The following is a 25,611-nucleotide window of genomic DNA, read 5'->3' as shown; positions in this document are numbered from 1 at the left end:
ACAGCCCACCGAATCGTGGTGATGACCGAGTGGGTCTGGCAGCTAGTTCTCGGTTTCTCTTCTGTTTCCCATCATCGTTGCTAATTGCTGAGTGACCTTGAGCCAATCGCTTTATTTTTTCACCTTCTTGACAGCGCAGTCTCTAAAGCACACTTTTATCGCAAGAGCTGTCACAGGATGGAATAAAGCGAGATCATCACTTGTCTGGGATTTGTGGTGGTTCCTGGGGGACAGGGTTAGATAGAGGACTGTCAAGGTGCCCTCAAGTTCTAAGAATCTATCCTTGATTGGCTCATCTTACAGCCAAATGGCTGTTAGGCGACTGGCTTCCTGTCTTTGTTTCGCTTCAGGAGGTATTACAAGAGCACAGCCCAGTGGCCACATGCAGAAACAGGAAGTATCACAACATACCATGGGAAGCACCAGGGTGACAATGTATGTCAAGGACTATGGTACTAAATTGTAAGGAGAAAGTCATCCTGAAAGGCTTCCCAGGGGAGGTGACAATTGACTTAGGTCTAAAGACAAGTAGAAGACCTCCAGGTGGTCAGGCAGGAGGAGGGGGCATCCTCCATCTGCATGCTTTTATTATTTTATTTTATTTTATTTTTTAAAGATTTTATTTCTTCATGAGAGACGCAGAGAGAGGCAGAGACATAGAGGGAGAAGCAGGCTCCTCGCAGGAAGCCTGATGTGAGACTGGATCCTGGGAGTATGGGATCACTCTCTGAACCGCTGAGCCACCCAGGCATCCCATCTGCATGCTTTTAACTTCTCAGCTTAACTGTTGACATACTCATCTTAATCTTCTCCTGACATCCCGCCCTTTGCTCTCCATCCTTCATGAATGGGGAAAATCTAAAAGTAATGTCTCCCAGACATCCTCCTGGTCTGGGATCAGGTCCACTAGATCTCCAGGTCTCCAGGTCTCACTAGATCAAGTCCTCTTAGACCAGGACAGAAGACCCAGCACAATCTTTTACCAGTTACAACAGCCACATCCTCTTACCTACTGATAAAGACATTTTCAACTTTAATGTTTGTGGGGAGGCTCTGCTCCTGGCCTCCCAAGGAGGCTATACATGAACATTTACCAAGGTCAAAATTACTGGGCAAAACGTCAAAGTATGGGCTGTATTTCTGCCCCAGCACACATTGTAAGTTGGCTTCATTTAAGGAGGGCACACGATGAGATGAGCACTGGGTGTTATATGTTGGGAAACTAAATTTAAATAAAATTTTAAAAAATTAGCATGAAGAGGAAAGAAAACAAACAAAACCAAAAAGGAGCATTCCAAATATAAACATAAGAGAAACAACAGCAAAAAAACCCCCTCCCTGCTTCCCATAAGATTAAAGTCAGACAGCCTTGCACATACTAAAAACATAAGATAAAGTCTGTAACTGTCTGGAATGCCCTTTGTTGTGATGATTCGTAACTCTTTATGCAAAAACCACATATAACCCTACTCCAAATGTTCCTTCCCCAGAGCACTCTCTGCTTTGTAAAGATTGTGTATCCTGGGCAGCTGTCCTAACTTGGGCTCAAATAAAACTCTTTTCCTTTCCCTTTAAAATTTTAAAAAGGTTTGTTCAGTTTTGCCTTGACACTACCAACGCAGCAACTTTTACGTAGCATAGATAGGCTCACCTCGTTTGAGAGTTCCACTAAAACCTGCCTGCCTTCCAGAACAAAAGGTGGACACTACCCAATCCAGTAGGCTTGCCTCTTCTTTCTACTCCCCTTCCCCCAGTCTGTAGTGGAAAGTGCCCCTCCTGGACAGGCAAGGGAGCTGGTACTGTCATTTCTGGTGCTGGGGGGAGCATCCCTGGTGAAAGCAGCAAATGCTTACAAGGTATAGGTTTAAATTCTAGGTGCTGATAGTGTGGGGTGAGAGCACTGCTAATATCATGACAAGCTCTTCTAAGTGATGCTGGGAAGGATGGATGTGTTCAGAGTCAGCTATTGTTATGGGTTGAATTATGCCCCCTCTTCCAAAGATGTGGAAGTCCTAACCTCCACCACCTGTGAATGTGACCTTATTTGGAAATAGGGACCCTAATCCAGAATGACTGGTGTCCTTATAAAAAGGGGAATTAGGATGAAGGCACTCACGTGGGGAGAATGCTGTGGTATTAACATTGGCGTTTTGCTGCCACAAGACCAGGAGCTACCAGAAACTGGGGGGGGGGGCGGGGCCTGGAACAGATCCTTCCCTAGTGCCTTCAGAGGGAGCGAGGCCCTGCTGACACCTTGGTCATGAACTTGTAACTGCAGAACTTGAGTCAATAAATTTGTTTTTTTTTAAAGATTTATTTATTTATTTATTTATTTATTTTTATTTATTTATTTATGAGAGAAAGAGAGAGAGAGAAAGAGGGAGCGTGAGCGCATGGGCTGGGGGGGTGGAGGGAGGGGGAGAAGCAGGCTTCATGCTGAGTGCGGAGCCAGATAGGGGACTTGATCCCAAGACCCTGAGATCAGGACCTGAGCCAAAGTCAGATGCTGAACCAACTGAGCCACCCAGGAGCCCCTAAAATTTTTTTTGAAGATATTGTTTTTTAATGCTCTACTTTGTACTTTGCTTTGTGGCAGCCCTACCCAACTAATATAGTGAAGTGCTGCTAAGTGTATTCTCTTTCTGTTAAGAGCCAGAAAGAGAGGTCCAACACAGGTTGGACCGCCTCTGATCCTGGTGTGTAGAACAAAGGCTTTCCTGGGTGAGGGCAAGGGATATTTCATAAAAATGGAGTGTTTCAGCTCCAATATTTCCCTGGATATTGGCAGGAGCCAAGAGGGACAGAATTAGCCAGAGAAATATGGCTCATAAAGACTCTGTAATTTGAAGTCTAGATTTGCTGAAACTGTAGGTAGAGAGAATTGTGTCAGCAAGTATGAAATCTTTGGCATAAATGGACCACTTTGGATTCAGGAGAGGACAGTGACAAAGTCAGGGGACATGGAGCAGAACCAGGAAAGAGACACCTGCCTGCGTCATCCGTGCTAGGTTTGTTTCCCTGCTGGGGAGCAGGAACTGATAGCAGGAACCTAAGACATGGCAATCCACCCCAAAGTCATTCTAAGGCCAATACTTAGAGCTGTGGTGCACCTATCGATGCTATTTACAGCTTAGCATTCTCCTTTAAAGTATTTTGCCATTTTTATCAAAATCTCGAGGTAAAAGGACCACTTCAGATGCTGCTAAGGAAAGAAATTGACATGAAACCAGCTCTTGCATCAAAGGCTCTGTTCTGGGCCACCGATGGGCAGACCTGGTTGGTGGCATCTTTAAGCAGCGCTTCCCAAACCCCTGACACCTTATTGGCGGTGCTTGTTAAGAACAGAATTTACTGGGGGTGCACCTGACAGGCTCACTCAGTTGAATGTCCAATTCTTGATTTCAGGTCAGGTCATGATCTCACTCAGGGTGGTGAGATTGAGCCCTGCATCAGGCTCCATGCTGGGCAGGGAGCCTGCTTGAAATCGTCTCTCTCTCTCCCTCTGCCCCACCCCCGATATAAATAAGTAAGTAAGTAAGTAAGTAAGTAAATAAATAAATAAATAAATAAATAAATAAATAAGAGTTTACTGGTATGAGGATGCAACCCTGCAAATTCTGACTTAGTGACATCTCCTTTGGTACCCAGCGCGCCCTCCCCTTGTTACCTTGTGTTTCTGGGCGGCCAGTATTACACGGGGTTGTGTGGCAGGCAGGAGGCTGTGATCCTGCTGGGGCAGTGGCATGCACCTAACGCGCCTCCTCCTTCCCACTGTTCTGCATTTCATGGTAAGTGATAAGAGTGCGGGTAGAGGACAGAAGATAGGGATGCTGAGGATGCACAAAGGAAAAGCAGCAAGGACTCCGCATCAGCGCTGCAGCCACCCCCTGCCCCCAGCCAGCAGCACGATTCCTCTGTGGTCTTCTTCTCATCTTTGCTTTTGGGAGAACAACGAGCCCCTTGAAGTTCCACAGCAAACAGTGACAAATTCATCCTATCCAGGGTTTCCAAAGGAAATTCCTCTTTCCTTCGGGAATGCTTTGCAATTCTGAATGAGAGACACCCTCCAACGGGAGACAGGGAAAGGAAAGAGTACACCTAGGATGAGGTCATTCTTCTATCTGCGCACAGGATTTCTTCGAAGTTCTCCCAGTTGGGAGAAGAAGCATTTCTTCAAGAAACACTAATGCCTGCCAGAGTCCTGAGCTGTGTCCTGCTAGTTGTGACGCAGGGTGAGGTGGTGGCAGTCTCAGGATGATGGGAGACAACTTGCCATCCATCACCCAGTGAGTGTGGAGACTGTGGGGCCCAGGAGGTGAAGGGGTGGCAGCAGGGACCCCAGCCAGGGGGCTGACCAGACATCCTGCCTCTTTCCTTATTGTTGGCAAGAAGCTAGTTACTAGCTTTATATATGTTTATGTAAATATATAAATATGTATATATTTATTTATGTCTAGGTTCACATAGTGGTAAATATACATAATGAAGCTAGCCCTTTAATTAAGCCATTTGTTTGTCCTGGCTTGGATAAAGAACATTCCCTTAGAGATACCTCTAGTTGCACTGTGTTTACGGATTCAAACCTGAGCGCTTCCCTTTCAGGCCAGGGGTACTGGGGGTACACTGAGGACGGGACAGGAAAGCCCAGGGCAATGTTCCGTGCGGGGCAACTTTCACATCAAGCACGTTGAGCTAACAGTCAGATGGCTCGGTAGTAGAGATATTTTATTGCTGTGATCCCATTAACTCTGACATTTCACTGTTCTATTTTTGGAAACTTTCTTACTATCAAAATCCAGTGAAGCTTAACAGCTGCTAAGAGCCCACAAAATAAAAAGAAATTGCTTTAGTGTTGCTGGATTGAATTTTCTTTTCTTTTTTTTTTTTTTTTTTTTTGCCTCTCTTTCCCTTCTGGCTTCAGCTAATTCCTCTACCACGAGGCCTGACGTCAATGCTGTCACTCTGCATGGTGACCAACTGTGCTTGGCAGGGGACAAGGAGCTCAGGGTGGGCCAGTCCTGCCACACTACACTAGGCATGGCTGGGGTAGCATTTCTTTGAAAGGACTAGTGTTGGGTCACCCGTTCATACTCCTAGTCCTCAAATCTGTATTCAAACTGTCCTTTCACCTGTGAGCAGAAAGGAGGGCCAAAAGCCCCCAGAGAGCATGCTGAGCAGGATTTTCCACCTACCCCTGTGAAATGAATTCCCAGCCAAGCAAATACAAAATCCTCTAGCACATGGCCAGAAGTTAAATTGTCATTCAGGCCTTTGGAAGTGACGCAGGTGTGGCCACTGTTCAAAATGAATGCCATGTCCTGTAGCCTCTTTTCCCGAATGGATGGAGACAGGTTGGTGACAAGGTCCCGATTCCTGCAAGTCTGGGGGAAGTGGAGGGGTCTACGGGCTGCTTCCTGGTCTCAGGTGGGAGAAGGTCACACCCTTGTTCTGAGCAGGGGCTGGTGGACGAGGTGATGTGGTTCTGGAACATTCACAGAGACAACCAGGTACACCTGGCAGTTCTCCACCAGGCTGCCACCTTTAGCTATGGGCTAGGAGTTGGCCTCTTCTTGAATTCTCTCTAAAATAATCAGTGTGATTATGCACAGTTTCTAAAAATCAGCATCATGAGATGTGTTAAGGGCGGGAGACGTTCCAAAGCTACATTTGCACATATTATGGCAGAGCTGAGACTGTTCAGATTCTTAATAAGAAAACTCTTGGGAGAGAAGGAAAGGGACACCCTTCTATGACTTGAGTGCTTCCTTGGGTGGTCCTTATGTGAACCCTGAGAAGGAGATGGAACCCCCGTCCCAGAGGCTTGCAAGACCACAGAGTTGAGCAGGCACGAGGCTAGGGTTTGCTTTATGCCTGCATTGCTGCCATTCCTTCCTGAAGATTCTCTCTCTGTAACATCAGGAGCTCTCCATTTCTGTCTGTCTGAGATGCTATGTCCTCAGCCAGCATCCGGCCTTGTATGGCAATCTCTCCGAAGATCTCCTACCCTTCTCCAAACTCACATATCCAAAGTAGAATTATTTATGTTCCCCATCAATCTATGTTTCCTTTCCAGCTATCACAGTTCTCTGGGAGGTTCCATTTTCTGGTGCCAATCTGTAGAGCTGGTCATCAGAAGCTTCTCTGCCACTCATCCATAGTAGTTAATCCATTCCTGAGCATTACTCAATACTGCTCGGAACATTTTTCCATTTGCTCCCTCACTAGCCCCTGCTTGTAAGGCTCCCACTCACAGTTCACCTACTTCCACCCCGAGGACTCTCAGCTCATTTCTCCACCACAGGAACTAATCTTCCTGCCAGAATAAGTTTCCTAAAACACCATTTGGGGATGTCACCTCATCCCTCACTTAGTCACTTACCTCACTTACTAGCGATGTGACACTGAGGGGATACATCACATTCTATGCCTCAGTTTTCCTCATCAGCAAAGTGGGAATATGACAACCACATCACTGGATGCCACAAGATAAAGAAATATTCGCCAGGGAGTTCAGAAAGCCTTCCTGAGATGCATGGCATGATTATTTAAGGTGACGTCGTGGTCATTGCTGCTGCCCAAAATAATCTCCTGTTTTCAATATGATGAACCCCTCTAGTCACACCACAAAGCAGTTAAAGAATTAAGCAGGTGAATAATCACCAAAAAGCTTCTACTCAGTGGGGTCACTGCTGTAAACAGCAAAAGGGGTGAATGGTGACATGCCAAGCCCCCAGTTCCAATGAACAGGGGAGTGTCGTAAATTCTGACCCTCAAGATGGAATGACCCTTACTGTCTTCACCCCAGCCGCCCCTTATTGGTAAGTTCATCTCTTTCCTCTCTCCTCACCTTCTCCATACTTGTGTTCCGATGAAAAAGAAAAGCTTAAGCTGGTTTAAATGAGATATATTTCTTTTTTGGAAAAACTTGTTTAGAATGTCTAATTATATCACCTTTCATATTATACCTTAGTTGTTTCATCTGGTGATGTCTTATATCCCACGCTGCTGAAATGGTGGTTTTGGTGATGGCTGCAGCTTCAGGTACAGAAAATTGCTTAATAAATATGTTACTGATTTATGAAAGGCACCAGCCTTGGTCGTTTATGACACACTTGTACAACATCCAGTATGTACTCACACGTGAATTTCTCTTCTCGTGTTTAACTTGTGTAAGTTCTAGCTTTTCAGCTAAGCTGAAAACCAAGTCAAGGCAAGTACTTACTCCATTTTCCGGGTACCGGCAGCGCCAGGACACAGGAGGTGTCGTGGAAACGCTGCCATCTGCTTTACACATGGCATCAAGTGTCTACTGCTGAGCCCTTACTAAATGCCAGACACAGCTCTAAGCACTTCACGTACGTAAATGGGATATTTAATGATGACAACAGCTCTGTACTATGGGTGGCATCCTGTCTACTTTATGCAGGAGGAAATGGAGATCACAGAGGATGTAAATGGCAGAGCCAGGATTCAAACTCAGGCCTGTCTGACCTCAGAGAACATGCTCACAATCACTCTCTGGCACCGCCCGGCTTGACTCCCACGTCTGACAAGAGACACTGCTGAAAGGGAGTGGAGTTTGATTTTTACTTTTAATACATCCTTAAGGCAACTTATATCTTAGTGAATACTTGTCCTCTTGCTAAAGAGGAACTATTTACTCCTCCTGTATCTTGCCTTTTTTTGTTCTGGCCTATTGGTCATTATTTTTAGGCATGGTCTCCTTGACAATAAATCGTCTCAACAGATAACACTTATTCAGTTATGACAAGAAAAGGACTGTATCTTATAAATTGATTTGACTTATATCTCTTATGGTGGCTTTGGACTCTGGCAAAAAAGTCTTCTATGTTTCCTTCTGGCTTTAACTTTATCATCTTTCATATTAAAGGTGAATTCTCAGTAAGAAAGTTAGCGTCTCAGCTGATTGGCTGTGTTTCACAATGAAGGTCATACTATTTCTTGCTAAACATTCCTCTTCAATACCTAACCAGTCTCTCATGGAGGACTGTCCCTACCGTGTTCCCTTCCCTCAGATCTGGACAGGCCTTTCTCACTGCCTCGACTAATACACTGGGGCAGAAGTAACCAGTGTGGATTCTGAATTAGGTCACAAAAACACCACACTTCTACCTTGCTCTGGCCGGATGCGTGTGTCCAGAACCTTGCCTCCATGTTGTAAGGGAGTCCAGGCAGCCCATGAAGAGGCTCACATGGAGAGGAACCAGGGTCCCTGACCTACAACCCGTCTGAGCTTCCAGCCAACATTCACACCGACGCTCCAGGCATGTGAGTAAGCCACCTCAAAAGTTGACTTGCAGGTCCCTGGCTGAGCTGGAGCAGAGATGAGCTGTCCCCCTGAGCCCTGCCTAAATAGAAGATGTGTGAGCAAAATAAATGATTGCTGTTGTTCCAATGCCTTTATTTTGGGACAGTTTGTGGCAATTGATAAGTTATGGGTCATACAAGTTCTTTTTGTTCAGAGTAAGCAGAGCCACTCTGAGTGGAAATTAATTGCTTGTGCACTATTCTCTTTTCTCTGCTCAAGTGCTACATTGGACTAGATACCACACCTTCTGTCCTTCCTTCCTTGTGGATGAAGCTCCCTCTACTAACATGCCACTTGGGACCTCTCTCTCTTTTGGGCTGCTTTCTCCTATGGAAGCAGAGTGACAGCACTGGGGAAAAGAACTGAAACTGCTCAGCTCTCCCTCTCCACTTTGATCTTTGGGCATCCCTTCCTGCAAAGGGCCAGTGCCCTGCTCCACTCTTGTCCATGTACTAAGGCCAGCAGCACAGGAGAGCCCACCCCATATGGGGCCGTTTGCAGCAGGCATGGGGAGTTGAACTGCTCTGTCTGGCTCCAGATTTCAGCATTGGGAAGCCCTGGATAGAGCTCAACTCAGCTACACCCTCGGCTTCAGCACTGCCTGGCATTCATTTCCTATCCTATTCCTATCTAACCCTCAATGAGGTCTAAACCGAATAGGGAAAAAGGCATCCATTATTAATCTGCACTGAATTTTAAGAGTGGATGATGGCTTATGAAGGCAAGCGCTAAGAACATTTCCAACAGGACCCTTGACCACAGAACCATGCTGGATTGCATGCCATGCACTAAACTTTGATTTATTTTTTTTTTTTAAACTTTGATTTAAATTAAGAGCCCTCTATATTTGAGTAAGATGAAGAAGGGAGAGTACAATATTAAAACAGTTTTAAAAAAATAGAACAGTTTCAGGCTTCTCATAGTTAGAAGGCATTGCAGACCCCTTTTTTCTTGTAAATGTGCTACTTTCAAGAGGAATTAGGGAGCATCCATCCTGATCTATGGAACAAGTAATATGGAATTTCAATGTGTTCGTTTTGCTGAGCATGCTGCCTATTGGTGGGATTGAAAATAGGGTCTGAGGGGAGAGTTCAACAGAATTGGAAATGTGCTTGAAAGGTGCTCACACTTAGATTTCCTTTCCTTTCATGTACTAGGTTTAGGACTTAAACGTGGCAGGGTAGGGAAGGCAAACAAGGTTGCCAAGCCCCACTCTATCACGTCATTGTCAACCACAGAGACCGAGGGGCCTGGCACCGATGTAGCTCTCAGAGGACAGAGATGGGGGGCCACCTGCAGGAAGCAGGGGTGCAGTGATCTGCACTTCCTTTCTTCCTCCCAGATACTGGCTCGTGTCTGAAGTCACCATGTCTTTTAACCCTCTCTCAATCCTGGCAGAGCTAATGCTGGTTTGCTTTCAGGCCAAAAGTATTCCCCAAGAGGAGGAGGAGTTCTAGTGGAAAACATCAGGAAGTTTCCAAAAGCTGTACCACTACCCCCCAACGCATGATTTAACAGTATTTTTAGATTTCTACCAGCAATCTCATCTTCCACTATGGTTTCAAAGGTAAGGAAAGAGTGTGCGTGTGTGTGCATCTGTAAGGGGGAGGGGAGCTGGTGACAATTCAGTGGACTGCTCCCCCCTCTCACCCTCTTCTGTCTACTTCACGCTGGTACCTGTGACCTCTTCTAGGCACTCCTTGCCTCTATGTTTTTCCTGCATTTGAGAACCACCTGACAAACAGTGCAAAAGTGTAATTAGTATGTTCTCAAACAAGGGTGCTGAGTTCCCAGTGGTGTCTGGGAATACAATAGGGACTTTTTTTTTTATTTTAATTTTTTGATTTTCACAGGGACTGCATTGCGTGTGGATACTGGCATTTAGTAGGTGATGCTCAAAGATGCTAAATGGACTGCAATGTGTAGGACTGTCAGTTCCAAAATATCACAGCTTTCACACTGAGAAACATTGAGCTAAGAGCTTAATGTAGACACACTTACATTTTAATAAAAGACTAAGATGTGGTTTAAAAATCAAGTGACAAAAAATAGGTAACACAAACTGAGCATTCACTGAGTCCTGTGTTGGACATATAGATTCATATGGGTTATCTCGTTTGAATCCTGCAACAATATGATTTTACTATTTTACTGTTGAGGAGGCACAGAGGGATTAAGAAAGTTTATCCAGGTCACACAGCCAAAAAAAGGTGGTTCTGGATTCAAACTCACATCCCGAGTTTTAGTAATCATCGTACAGTAAGAGAAATATCTTTCTTCATTTTGGAGCCTCACCAGCAGCTACAAAATAAAAGAGGAGGTAACCCAGGGCAGAAGGGCTTACTGGAGACTTGTAAAATCACAACTGTCTATTCACAAGGTCAATCTGGGAGTGGAGAAAGAACTGATTTCCTAAGTAGAAGTGGAAAGAGGATTCTCAATTAAAACCAATATTCTAGGGAGGAAGAAACATTCCAGAGAGAGAGATGTCCTTTGCAAATTGTTTCTCTCCAATGCCTTTGTGTTTCCATGAGCTCATCATATTTCATTTTGATCAGGCCCCGGAGAACAGTGCTGTGGGTGGTCTTGAGGATGGGGTCAAATCACTGAATGGCAACTCTGTCCCTTGTCCATCTTGGAGCAGCTGCTCCTGTGACAGAATGCTATCTAAGCTTGGGAGGTAAAGTGTATGAGGCAAGGCAGAGACCACCCCAAGCCCATGTAAAGTTCAGAGAATGAGCTCACGTAAATAGCAACCAGCAGTGCCACAAAGGACAGACATATTGTTCCTGCTGGCTGGTAGACACTATTCCAAGTGCTTTCCATAACTTAATGCATATACTGGTTCAGAAAACATCTCTTAGAGGATGTCCTGCTAAACAATACTGCTCAGAGCAGAATGAGCATAGCATCCACCATGGATTTGGTAGTTCCTATGTGCTAGGCACTGGGCTGGGTACCTCAAGTATATTAACCATGACATTGCAAAATGTCAAAAATCATCCTTTAAAAAAAAAAGAGGTGCAGAGAAGTGAAGTAAATTGCTGAAGGTCACCTCAAACAAGTGGAGCTAGGACTCCAACTGAGGTATGCTGAGGCCAAAGCATGATCACCATATTGCCTCTGCCGTTGACAATTATGGTTGGTGTAGTGCAGGAAAAACATGAAGGTGGCAGCACACAGGCTTCTCTGCCTCAGCAGGTCTAATATGAGCTCATGTCAGGAAACTATTAGCCATATAAATGATGAGGGTTCTTCCTCCTTACCTCCCATCCTCAGTCCCGACCCACATCAAAAGAGGAAAACAGAAGAGCCCTTGGTAGAATGGAGTGGAAGGGGAGGGAGAGATGGGGGCATGGAAGAGAGGGAGAAGGAAACAGAATGCTTCTATGGTTTTGTTATAAGAGGTGTTCTATTTCAGTAAAAGAAAGTTTGTTTGCCTTTTGGGGGTATCCCTCTAAGACTGGATGAGGGGGGCCATGGATCTTTATTTCTTCCGCAGTCACTTAAGACCTAAAGTTCTTCACGGGGACAACCGATTGCCTGGGAACCTGAATTCATGTCTGAGACAAAGAAGTGGAACCCTACAGGGAACGTGTGGACAAGGGAGACTAGAGAAACCCTGGAGGGAGATGGAGAAAAGGAGCTCTCTGAAGCCTGTGAGGTGGTGCTCATCCAGAAGGGGACAGAAAAGTAGCAACATAAGGACAGAGAGAGAGACCTGCTTGGTCAGAGAGGCGTGAGGTTTTCCTCTCTGGAAATGACCATCCTATTTGACCTCTCCCGATAGTAGGGGCCTGGCTAAGGGCATAGCGCTGGGCATGGTCATGTGTCTTTTCTATTATTCAATCACGTGCATATTTTACCTATGAAAGAAGAAAGAAATATTTTATATCGCTACTCAACAGTGATTAAAAATAATTGTGGCGTATATGCTGAGAAAAAAAGCTTATTAAACATTTATTTTTCCCTAGGGAAAATTCTTAAATCATCAGTTTTTGTTTGTTTTTAAGTAGGCTCCCCAACCAGGGTGGAGCCCCACTCGGGGCTTGAACTCACAACCCTGAGATCAAAGAGTTGAGCTGAGATCAAGAGTCAGACTCTTAACCAGCCAACCCAACAGCCAACCCAGGTACCCCTCCAGAGAAAATTCTTCAAAAGGAGATGGAAAATTCTGAGCATGTGGTCTGGGATCACAAATCTACGTGCTTTGGATGGGGAATGATGGAAGAGATCACGCAAACGGGAACACTGGAGCCTGACTATTTTATTTGCTTTTTATATTTGCGATCAGAAAACATCAGTTGTTGAACAAGAACTTAAGCTTATATAATAGTCATACCACACGCACCCAAAATATAGGTGTTCATCTATATTTAAAAAATGGAATTTTCTCTACCTTTGAATCAATGAGCCTGGAATAGAAACTGTTTCTTCCTTGTAAGTTACATGAATTAATGAAATCTATTTTCCATGAGGAGGAACTGCTGTACGCTAGGCAGCAAACCAGCAAAACTGCTCTACTATGGCATGTTTTGATGGAGAAGAATTTGGGGGAAAAAAAAGGCTAAATATAGCAGATGTTCCCAACTTGAAACTTGGGCACCATTTTAAGCCCTCCTCTGCAGTTAACTAAAATTAAAACTGATCTCCCTAACAAGAGCTAAAAATAGCAGGAGGGAAGAAAAAGGAATCGACAATGACTTTTCATATCATTCCCTGCAGGCATTTTCAGTGACAATGAACATGACCTTCCAGAGCCATCCTAGAGAGCAGAATAAAGGCTGGCATTTCACACCCCACCTCTGATTTACCACCCATTTAGTACATTGTAACATCTTTGTGTTTCCATTTTTGCTGATTGGTATAGGTAAGCTGTCTTGCTGGGCTGGGTTTTTGTTCTTCCTATTTTGCTTTATATCTGAAAAGAACAGCACCATCCTCTTTTGGGAGTCAGGGATAATAGCTATAAAATAAACCAAAATAAATATTTGATTCATCCTCCACTTGGTCAAAGCCCATCTTGTTTTGTCTAGATGATGGGGAGATGACTGGCTTCCTTAAATTCGCCAGGAGAAGAATGTCAATGTGGAAGGCCTCCGTTTTATACAGCTGGTAACTGTCCTTTAAAGAGCAGAAGGCAAACTCTGACCCCGGCGGTCCCACAAGGAGGTAGAGAGAAGCACTGAATGGGTCGTAAAGCCTGACGCGGTGCCTGTGTTTTAGGGCAGTGCCAGTAAGCACAGGAATAAAAGGTGGAGGAACATATTGTGTAGGTTGCTTTGCATTTTAACATTTTAAAAATTTCCTTTTACATCAATCTTGAATTTCTTCTACAGAAATTAATTTTGCGATTCCAGAGACCTCTCTGGCTGCCCAAACTCTTCACTCTCCGGGTGCTGGCTCCATCAGTTCTTTCTGCTTCTTGCCAGTGGTAGAGGAGCCTATTTTAACTTAGCAGCTGTGCACCCTTGGGCAAGTTACTTAACCACTCTGTGCCTCACAGGCCTCAGCTGCATATATGAGGAGAATAGTAATTCTTGTCTCAAAGATTCACTGTGAGCACTTGAGAAGGTAATATAGTAAGGTATCTAGAACACTACCTGGCACACTGTAAGCCCTATATATGTTTTTACCGTTGTTCCTATTTAGAAATTTTCCCCCTGGGGATCCCTGGGTGGCTCAGTGGTTTAGCTAGCGCCTGCCTTTGGCCCGGGGTGTATGTAATCCTGGAGTCCCAGGATCGGGTCCCGTGTCGGGCTCCCAGCATGGAGCCTGCTTCTCTCTCCTCCTCCTCCTCCTCCTCCTCCTCCTCCTCCTCTCCCTCTCTCTCTCTCTCTCTCTCTCTGTCTATCGTGAATAAATAAATAAATAAATAAATAAATAAATAAATAAATAAATCTTAAAAAAAATTTCCCCCTAATTTTATCTATTTGACTTACTTTGGATCAAGAACAGAGCATACAGTCATGGGGACATAGAGAAGAATGTTTGAAATTGTACCTCTTCCATTTTCCTGGGTATAAACTTGTTCTCACTACAATCAGTAGAAGCAGACTTGCTCCTTCGGGGTTAGGGGGGTGGTCCCTGTGCCATCAGAGGTGTTACAACAACCTGTTAAGGATTTGCAAGGAATTCTACAGGCTTGGGTTTGATCATGGCTCCACTGTAACTGTGCTCTCTGTGCTTATTTCAAGAGCCTCTCCGGAAGTTCCAGGGAGCACGAGCTGCTCCTGTCTGGAAGAGGGTCATCAGTGCTCCTTTCCTAAAGAAAGGGAGCCCTGTTTTGCTCCTGCTTGTTGGAGCCTCCATGAAAGTGTCTTAGTAATGCACATCCTTGCCCTTTAGGGCTGGACACGTTAGCATAGCCGTGAGCCAACTGCTTTGCAGAGGTGATCCTCACTCAGCCTGAGCCCCGTCTTGCTCTGGATCCCTGCCCCATGATGCTCTTTCTTCAGACTAACTTTGCTCATTACTTTTCCATTCCCACATATCTTCTCAGTCACTCAGCAATCCCGATTTAGCGGCATTAGTCACTCCTGCGAAGCAAACCCCCTTCCTTTGAGTTGCTTTCTCTGCTCTTATTTTACTGGGTTTCTGCACTCCCGGAACTGAGGCAGCCACCCCTTAACATGGAATGAGTTATAATTCCTTACTGAAATGATTCTGCCAAAGGATTAAAAATGAATTTCACGTAAACTTTTTTTTCCTCCCAAACGGAAATGCTCAAAGTCCTCTACTTGGAGAAAACATTAATTTAGTGTTGCCTGACTCAGTCTGGCTAAAGCCATAAGCAAGCAACAATTTCCCCAGTGAAGAAATTATCTCTAGGCAGGCTCAAGACTCTTATCTATTCATTCATTCATGCATGCATGCATTCATTAATTCAATATTTATTGAGCATCTACTACCCGCAAGGTGCTACCAGGTGCTGGGAGTACCAAAGGTCGAGAAGACAGTGAGTTGTACAATAGAGAATTACCACGGGAGGAGTGCATGGGCATTTGTGCAAAGTGCCATGAGAGGAGACTGAAGAAGCAAGTCTCTGCCTTGGCACCGTGTGGGGAGGGGAGCGAGATGGGAATGGGAAGGACACGGGTGTGGCTGTGCTTCTTCACTGTTGCGGCTGGAACAGCCACAGAGACCCAGGCTTTTAATATAGCCTCTGTGATATTTTCAACTCAATTGTTGGCTACAAATCATCCATCTGTGTGGGTAAGGAAGCTTCAAGGACACAGGAAAAGGACAAATGGATAACTAAATAAAGAGAAGCAGGCTTGAATTGCTGGCAAAGAATGGAGGAAAGCTATCCCAGAGAATACACGCGAATTGCAGGTGTTCTACGGGACACAGTAGCAGTCACCCTTAAAAAGCAGAAGACCCTCAGCATTCGTTCTTACACACATGGCACACAGACCTTCATTTGCACGCCTGCCAGACCTGGGTTTGGCTTTCTGAGAGTCACAGTGGTGTGAGAGGTAACTGTCCAATCAGGGTGAGGATAAATGTTTGGCCAGCGTCATAGCAGACTAGGTCTCACGTCCACTGAAGCCACCAGTATCCTAAGTCAAAGGCCATGGAATCTTGCTATGTGGTGGAGTCTGAAGAGCCAGGTTTGACATTTGAGTCTCTGCCACCTGCCAGCTGTGCCACCCGGGGCAAATTTGTTCATCTCTCTACAGCTTAGCATTCTGATCTGTAAAATGGGGATATTAATAATTGCTCTCTCTGTGCTTAGTGGAGAGCACTTCAGAGCACGTTTACTGGGTAAAGGGAAGCCAGGCTCATAGGTTAGCAGCACAACTAAAAGGCCTGCATTTTTAACATTGCTGATAGGTTATTCATGGCTCTCAAAAGAACTCCCTTTGTTCCTTGGCCTCCTTAAGACCATTTCACCCTCCTTCCTCCCTCCTCTGTGCAACGCTCTGTAAGCATCCCTTCTGAGGCCTACCTCACTGCTACTCCATCCATTCCTTCTGCCTGCCTCGGCCCTGGGTCCCACGTGACCGTGGCAATGTCTTCCAGACCTGGGACTCAGCTCCATTAGCCAGTGAGGGTATCTGAGACCCACCCTTATCTCGTCTTTGCATCAAGCTTTGTGAACATTAACTACAAATGCATTTTCTTTCCCATTTTGGATAAAAGGATTTGAATTTACTGGATTACCAGCTCCAGGTGAGTGGACCTGAAGCCAGCTGGGATTTGATGGTCAGGAAGTCTGACTTGGTCTGGGGCTCCCTTATACACAATGAGGTAGGAAGAGCACTGCCTTTAGAAGCCCCGGCTCTATCACTGGCAAGTGATTTTTCCCCTATCTGGGTCTCTTGGTTTCTCCTCCTGTAAAATGTACATTGGCCAGTGACTCTTACACATCCTCCAACCAAGACCTTAGTGATTCTCTGTAGGTCCACTTCCTGACATTCACACAACTATACAAAGTGTTCAAATGTGTCCTTGTCAGTATCCGTGCATGAGAGTCAAGCTGGCAGCTCTGAGTACTTTGGCTCCCGTCACTCCATCTGGGGCTGTGCTGGCCTGCTTCTGGAGTGTCCTGAATTACTGTGGGAAATGATTTCACAAGGCTTGACTTGGGCAGACCAACTTATTTTATGCACTCTACATTTAGTCATATCACAGACGCAGCTCTTTGTACAAGAAGTACACACTGGCTCCGGATTCCTGTATGTGGACTAGGCTTTCCAAGAAATAACATTTCACAAATACCTCCTTACTCTTATATTGCTTCTTTCCTCATCTCCTCTTACTCAGGCACCTATTACTTCTCACAATGGCTGAGGGTGGAACCCACGGCCACTGCCTCGATGGCAATTAGGAAGGAACCCCAGGGAGCTTGCTTTTGGGAGTGCTATCATTTAACTTTTAGGTTACACATGGGACAGCAATTTATTCTCTGCAGGGAGAGCTTTTTACTCAAGTCAGCCTCATCCTAATCGGAGGACCCACTAGGGTGATCTTCATTGTTTATTTGTCTGGGAATCTCCTGTGTTTAGCACTAAAGTTCTCAGGAAGCCCTCAGTCCTGGGTGAGCCAGAACAGTGGAAAACAGTGGTTCACTCAAGACTGGTTGCCATGGGTGGTCACCCTAATAACCAGGGTCCTCAAATTTCTGTGTATGTAAGAATCATCATGTGTGGTGATTGAAACTGCAGACTCCGGGATGGGTGATTCTGGTCCAAGTGTCTTCCTGAGCACACTAAGAAATACTGGTAAGAACTCATTATAAGTTAATCATTGCCGCTCTTTGTCACGTTGCTACCAATGGTTCTTGAGAGTTCTGGGGAGCTTTTAAAAAATACTAATGCCTGAACTTGACCTGAATCAATTAAATCAGAGTCTCTTAGGGTACAGTCAAGGCACTGGGATTATATTTTAAAAACCTCTTCTCACACCAGGAGAACAACTAGTAGAGAGCAGACACAAAGGGCATTATTTACCCCTGGATCCACAGTGCTTAAAACCTCAGCTGCATCTAGCTTCAGCCCCTGCACTTCCCACCATTTCCCCTCCTGCTATAATATAGGAAAAATACTGTCAACTGAAAAAGGAGGCTGAGCCAATAAAAAACAAAAGGATTTCTTTGGGGTCTCAGGATTGCAGCTTGGGGAACCCAAATGTGGGCAGCAAATCAAATAGTGCCCCTCACCCCAGGGAATAAAAATCAAACATTTTTAAAGACAAAAGGGAATGCTTGTACACGTTGTTTACGAAGAATTCTGATGGGTGCTGGTGGCAAAATATCTTGGCTGAATATGACTGGTTGCTAAGGTTGTTACTAAGCAAAATCTCTTACTATAGAAAGTTGCAGCCTATATTCTTGGAATATCATATATGGTTGATCCCAGATCAAAAGTTATCCTACTGGGTAAGGATGTGCCGAAGTCCCATCTCCTTAATGAGCCTTTCGCTCCATTTTAAAACCCCTTGACATAGGTGACCCCATTTCACTTCACCCATCACAATACTTGGGAGTATTTTCCCAGAGGGGTGGCAACGTCTGCTAGAACTAAGGATGATGTCTGTTCTACGTATAAAATGTAAAGAAATTTTGGATCAGTGCATAGGAGATATATACAAGGATGTTAACTGTAGCTTTGATTGGAATGGTAAGGAAATGAAAAGTTGAAATGTCCAAATCTAAAAATTGGATGAATAAAGTGTGATGGTATATTTGGCCAGTGGAATACCATACTGCCCTAAAAATGAGAGTCTGAGCCACATATACCAACATTGGAAGGAAGTGACCATAACATTTTCTTTAAGGTAGAGGCTACTGTGATAGGCTTCTTGTAGACCTAGAGTCTTCACCTTGGCAGTTGGATTGTCTTGTTTCAGAGGCTTCTGGGGCTTTCCTATGGCAACAGAGTAGCCTCATGCTAGCTGGTGGAGCTTATTTTGTCTATTCTGAGAAAACCAGAGTATACCAGAACATACCAAATATGCCACAACTCCTTATGGTATAGAGAGGAATCTCATACAAATTAGGTAGCTCTTTTCAGCCTCAAAGCATCTGCACTGCAATGCAGAAGCTGCATGGATAGACACTGCTGTTAAACTGGGACAAAGTCTGATGCTGCCTTCGCATCCATCAGCCCTCTGGCTGTCCACACGTTGCAATAAACCCATTAGAAATGCCCATGTTACCATGGGCCTCGGATTTCAAGGTTGTTAATCTCATTTGGCTTTTCTAAGCGGCTGACAGTGTTTATTTTCCAAAGGGGTCACAGAGCATACCTGGTCCTAGTTTGGCCACGGCATAGAGGAGGTCATAGTTGAGCACTGGGGTGGCATCACTGATGGGCTGCCAGCCGACGGGAGGAGATGCCGGGGGTGAGATGAGGAATTGTTTGGCGGGCTGTGGTGGAGCCAAATGTAGCTTGTCACCGTCTGTCTCTGGAGTCTGAACCTTTCAAAGAGAAATGGAGACACAGTATTCATCAGGGCCTCAGATGTGCCGTGTGGGTACAGGAAGATGCAGAGTCTCATTTTGAGCCTGTGACAAATGAACCAATGAACCAGGCTATAATAATAATCGCTACTTAGCATACACCATATGCTCAGTTATCTTATCTCATCCTTAAAACAGTGGATATCAACTTTTAGCGTGCATAATTACTTGGACAGCTTACGAAAGCACAGACGGTAGAGCCCGGCTCCTGGAGTTTCTGATTCAGCAGAGCAGGGGTGGGGCTGGAGAATCTGCACAAGTTCTCAAGTGAGGCTGATGCTGCTGGTCTCTGGACTCCTTATTCCCTCCTGTTTTTCCTCCTTTCCTCTCTCTCTCTCTCTCTCTCTCTCGTTCTTTTTTTTTTTTTTTTAAGATTTTATTTATTTATTGGAGAGAGAGAGAACAAGCAGTGGGGAGGGGCAGAAGGAGAGAAAAAAGAGAGAGAGAGAGAGAGAGAAAGAAGCAGACTCCCTGCTGAGCAGGAAACCTGATGCAGGGCTTGATCTCAGGACCTGGAGATCATGACCTGAGCCAAAAGTACCCCTCTCTCTCATTCTTTTGAGGTGATATTCACATAATATGAAACTACACATTCTAACGTGATCAGTCAGTGGCATTTAGTACCTGCCCAGTGCTGTGCAATCACCACTTCTACCTAGATCCAAAGCACTTGTATTGTCCAAAGGAAACCCTGTACCCATTAAACAGTTACATGTTTGCCTCTTGTCAGAACCTAGCAACCATGAAACCACCAATCCGTGCTTTCTGTTTCTATGGATTTACCTATTCTGGACTTTTCACAGAAATGGAATCAGAATATGTGACCTTTTTTGTGTCTAGCTTCTTTTACTTAGCATAACATTTTCAGGCTTCATCTGTGTTGTAGCACACACCAGTGCTTCATCCCTTTTTATGGTTTAATAACATTCCAGTGAGTGATGGACCACAATTTATTTGTTCATCCACTGATGGACATTTGGATTGTTTCTACCTTTTGGCTAGTGTGAGTAGTACCACCGTGAATATATGTGTACATGTATTTTTTTGAAATCTATTTTCAAGTCTTTTAGGTAATCTATATACCTAGGAATAAGTATTTGCAGGATCAAATGGTAACCGCCTGTTTAACTTTTTCAGGAAACAAGTAGGGCTGTTAAAAACTGAGGTTTCTACAAGATACATACACAGTTACTAGCAGCATGAGATTCAAACATGGATCTGAGACCAAAGTCTAAATTCTTCTTCTTTTTTAGTTTTTATTTTATTTTACTATATTTTATTGTGGTTAGAACATTTAACAAGAGATCTATCCTCTGTTTTAAAAGATTTTATTTATTTATTTATTTATTTATTTATTTATTTATTTATTTGAGAGAGAGAGTATGTGCACAAGTGGGGGGCGGGCAGAGGAAGAGAGAGAAGCAGGCTCCCCGCTGAGCAAGGGGCTCGATCCCAGGACCCCAGGATTACAATCTGAGCCGAATGTAGTTGGTTTAATGACCGAGCCACCCAGGCACCCCAAGAGATTTACCCTCTCAACAAATTTTTAAGACTACAATAGATTTTTATTGACTATAGGTACAGTGTTGTATAGTGGATCTCTAAAGCATGTTCATCTTGTTTAACTATAATTTTATAACATTTTCCCCTCTCTTTAGTCCCTGGCAACTACCCCTCTACTCTTAGGTTCTATGAATTTTGTGAATTTAGATCCCTCATATAAGTGGAATCATGCAATATTTGTCTTTCTGTGACTGGTTTATTACACTTAGCATCATGTCCTCAAGGTTCATCCGTATTGCAGAGGGTCCATACTATCCAAAGCAATCTACAGATTCAATGCAATCCTTACCAAAATCCCAGTGGATTTTTTTTTACAGAAATAGTAAGAAAACAATACTAAATTCATATAGAACCACAAAAGACCCAAATAGCCAAATCAACGTTGAGAAACAAGAACATCATACTTCCTGATTTAAAAATATATTACAAAGCTACAGTAAGCAGAAGAGTATGGTACTGGCATTGAGACAGACATATAGACCAATGGACATATAGAATAGAAAGCTCGGAAATGAATCCACACATATGGTGTCAGCTGATATTCAACAAGGGTGATAACAGTACACAATGAGGAAAGGACAATCTCTTCAACAAACGGTGTTGGGAAAACTGGATATCCACATACAAAGGAATGAAATTGAAACCTTACCTTACACCATACACAAAAAATAACTCAAAATGGATTAAGGACTTAAAACATAAGATCTGAAACAGCAAAAATCCTAGAAGAAAATATAGTGGAAAGCTTCATGACACTGCATTGGCAATGTTTTCATAGATATGACATCCAAAGCACAGGCAACACAAACAAAAATAAACAAGCAGGACTGTACCAAACTAAGTCTTCTGCACAGTAAAAGAAACTATCAACAGAATGAAAAAGCAATCTGCAGAATGGGAGAAAATATTCGCAAACCATTTAGAGGATAGGTTAATCTTATCTATATATAGAATACAGAGTTAAGGAACTCCTATGACTCAAAAGCAAGCAAACAAACAAACCCCAAAGAAACAAAATAAAACCTAATAACTCAGTTAAAAAAAATGATCTAAGGACTCAAATAGACATTTCTCCAAAGAAGATACATAAATGGCCAACAGGTATATGAAAAAACAATTTAGGCCACTAAGCATCAGGGAAATCAAAACTACAGTTGAAATATTGCCTCATGCCAGTCAGGATGGGTATTATCAAAATCAAATAAATAAATAAAAGACAACAAATGTTGGCAAAGATTTGGAAAAATTGGAAAAACTAGTGGGAATGCACAATGGCACAGCCACTATAGGAAACAGTATGGAGGTTCCTCCAAAAATAAAGCAGTAGAACCACCATCTTGTTGAGCAATTCCACTTCTGGGTATTTATACAAAAGAACTGAAATCAGACTCTTGAAGAAACATTAAGACTCCTGTGTTCATTGCACGACTATTCACAATAGCCACGATAGGAGAATAATACAAATGTCCATTGACGGCTGAATTGGCATCTACATACAATGAAATACTATTCAGCTTTAAAAAGAAGCAAAGTCTATGTTCTTTTCAGTGTGTCATCTTTGTAGAACTAAAAGATAGGGACAATGTTTACTGACCAATAAGAGATGAATTAAGATAGATCTAATATTAGGACATTGATTTTCTATTGCTGTGGACTCTGCGAGCATTGCCAAGGATTGTCTGTCCCCTTTTAGAATACCTGGCATTTATTTCTGGATGTAATAAAACACAAAATTAATCTCCATATGTTTGTGATCTTTTCTCATGAATGGGAGTCATTGGAAATGCACACAGTCCACTAAATGCACACAGTCCAGTTCACTATGATATAACTGAAATTTTAATTATAAACCTACTAGGAAGTTTAGGAGTAGTTGTGAATAGACTGTTCTTACTACAACTACCAGCTGGTGTTTACTGTGCAATTACCAAATTCCAGGCATTCTAACACACAATAGTTCATTTAATCCTCCTAACCACAGTCTGGAGTGTGTATCATCCTTCTCATTTTATAGGTGAGGAAACTGAGACCCACTGAGAGTATGTAAATTGCCAAGGTGAGAACCCAGGCTGTCAGCCCTCAGAGCCTGATTTCTAAACCTCTGTGACGTCCCTGCCTGGGGATCCATGGTATAGGTTCATTTCTCTGTGAAATAAGGAGAACCCGAAAGTCGAAAGGGCTCCATTTATAGTTTTAAAAGGCAACAAATAATGTAGAGCAAGAATTGCCTTACCTGTGCAAAGTAGAGTTTTAATTTTTTCCCTCTGAACTGGGTTTCATGAAGCTCTATCCTGGCTCGGGCTGCAGACTTGGGATTGCTGAAGTTTATTCGGACACGTCTGAAACTCTTAAACAGCTGGAACGTCACACAGTCATCGTAAGTCCGAAACAGACCCTCAAATTTTTCCTGGTAAAAAAAAACACAGAAGAAAAATCCACTGGTCATATATCTTGCATGATGACTGATCTGACACAAATAACTAAGTAAATAAGTAACTAAGTAAATAAATAGGCTGTTCTTAACATAGAACACATATATTTTTAAATTTAAAGTTAATTAATTAACATACAATGTAGTACTAGTTTCAGAGATAGAGTATAGTGATTCATCAGTTGCATATAACACCCAGGGCTCATTACATCACGTGCCCTCCTAAATGTCCATGACCTAGTTACCCCATCCTCCCAGACAACACCTCCCCTCCAGTGACCCTCAGTTTGTTTCTTATAGTTAAAGTATCTTATGGTTTTTCTCCCTCTCTGATTTCATCTTAGAAATGTCTTTTTTTTTTTCCATCTATTGGTCTGTTACCAGGTGTTAAACATGTTTGTGGATCCAGTGGGAAGGATTCATAACCTGGGTCCTGAGATCTGTAGAGGAGCAGTCAGTGGGGTTTGAGATGCATAAAACAAAACAAAACAAAACAAAACAAACCTAAAAATTATGCAAAATGTTGAGTAAGTTTCTGTATAATATTTCTTTCTAAGGAGAGGGATCACAGTTGTTATAAGATTCTCAAACAAGTCCATTATTACCAAAATATTAGAGCTATTGAATAAAGCATGTGATAGACATTATTAGTGATTATCAATCGTGGTGCACTAGTTAGATGGTGCTGTGTGATTTAGTCCTGGTCCATGAAATGTGTGCAGAAGGCAAGAAAAAGCCCTTACGAATTTTTTTTTATCTCTTTCTCTGAAGATGCCAAATATCCAGATGGTACACCATTTAGAAGCAAGATTCTCCTCAGCCTGGGTCCCTGAGAAGCTGTGTGGAGCAGAAATATCTTTCTCCTACTCCCACCTATCCTATAGTTGACTTTGCCTTGGCAAGGAAAACAACGAAAACAAAACAAACAAACCTCTATTGCATTAAACCACTGAGATTTGGAGATGATGTTATTCCAAAGCATAACCAAACTTATCACAGCACAAAGCAATCATTTAAAAATTTTGATTCAGTACATTTTCAATTCAATTAAACAGATCTCTATTAAATGCTCCCTTTATACAAGGCATGGTCTCTAGGCTTTAGGAGGCATCAGAGTTGAGTATCATTATGTTCTTACACTCAATGGTCTGTAAATACATATATATATATCTATATATACATTACACATATATACGTAAACATGTTATACATATATATGTAAATATACTAATAATGTTTATCACATTTTGACTCCTGTTTCTTCCTCTTTATACTTTCTTTCCATCCAATCCAGAACCACAAATAATATATTCGAAGCAAGTTTTTTTTTTTTTAAGTTTCATGATGTTTGCAGAGATTTGAGGGTCCTCTCTCCCCTTTTCAGGTTGTATTGTTATTCCCCTTTCCCTCTCAAGAACACAGGAAGAAGCTTTCCTTGTCTGTTCCTTGGGCTGTTTTTCCTCAAGCCTTGGCATCAGCCAACTCCTGGGCCTGGGGCCTCTGCCACCACTCCGAGTGGGCTCATTAAGGAACTATTTCCCAACAATATTGTGTTTTCCTGAACAGGAATCCTGGTAAACACAATGATTTCTGGTTCCCTGCTATCCACCTGATATTCTCAGGTGGTCATATCATGGTTGATGGTTTAAATAAGGTGGGGAATTTTCAGCAATGAAAGAAATTAAGAGATTAAAAACTTTTACTTCTGTATAGAACCATTCCTATTTCTTAGGACACAATTCTTGGGTCTTTGTAGCTTTCTATTTTTCCACTTTCAGCTTCACTTCACCATCTCCTCCCCAGGAGTGAGTGTGGGCATGAAGACCAGCCTTGGAGAGGAGGTGTTCTTTTCTTTTGACTCTAATTCCTTGTTTGCATTTTATCTTTCTTCTTTATGCCTTGCATCTCTGTTGTTCAGAGCTGTTTGGCCTCAAGAGCCTGGATTAGGAAAACAAAACAAAACAAAAAATCAAGGAGTCCTGGCTTTGGGCTTTGGGATGAATGGCCTATGTGTCACCTCCTTGGGAGGCTTTGGCAGATGTCAATAACTGAATGCAATTGTTTTCTCTACTGATCTTCAAAAGAGGGCCCCAGGCAGCTAGCTCCTGCACCAAGCTAGGGTTGGCAAGTGACCAGATGCTCTTTGATATCCTTGTTGGGGGCTGAGGCTGATAGTCAAAAGAAGTCTTTCAGCAAACCTGGGGTGCAGGCCAGAGCTCAGGGGCCAGGGGTTTCACAAACTCTATAATGATAGTTCTTTCCCCTCCTCCTGTTCCTCCTCCTCCTCCTCATCGACTAACATTTACTTGGCTTGTCCTCTCT

The 25,611-nt window shown here is 43.3% G+C and overlaps 1 protein-coding gene across 2 annotated transcripts in view; it reads right to left on the bottom strand.

The window, feature by feature from the left end:
• Nucleotides 1–25,611, bottom strand: part of RCAN2 (regulator of calcineurin 2) — a 266,978-nt gene that overhangs the window by 2,851 nt on the left and 238,516 nt on the right. For both annotated transcript variants that reach the window (XM_041765394.1, XM_041765404.1), the window contains 2 exons: nt 23,092–23,265; nt 19,082–19,253 (listed from right to left, as the gene is read on the bottom strand). In XM_041765394.1, the coding sequence (XP_041621328.1) occupies nt 19,082–19,253; nt 23,092–23,265 (346 nt within the window). The remainder of the gene's footprint in view (nt 1–19,081; nt 19,254–23,091; nt 23,266–25,611) is intronic.

The sequence above is a fragment of the Vulpes lagopus genome, chromosome 1, assembly GCF_018345385.1.
Source record: "Vulpes lagopus strain Blue_001 chromosome 1, ASM1834538v1, whole genome shotgun sequence".
Taxonomy (NCBI): Eukaryota; Metazoa; Chordata; class Mammalia; order Carnivora; family Canidae; genus Vulpes; species Vulpes lagopus.
This window is presented reverse-complemented; position numbering and strand designations above follow the sequence as displayed.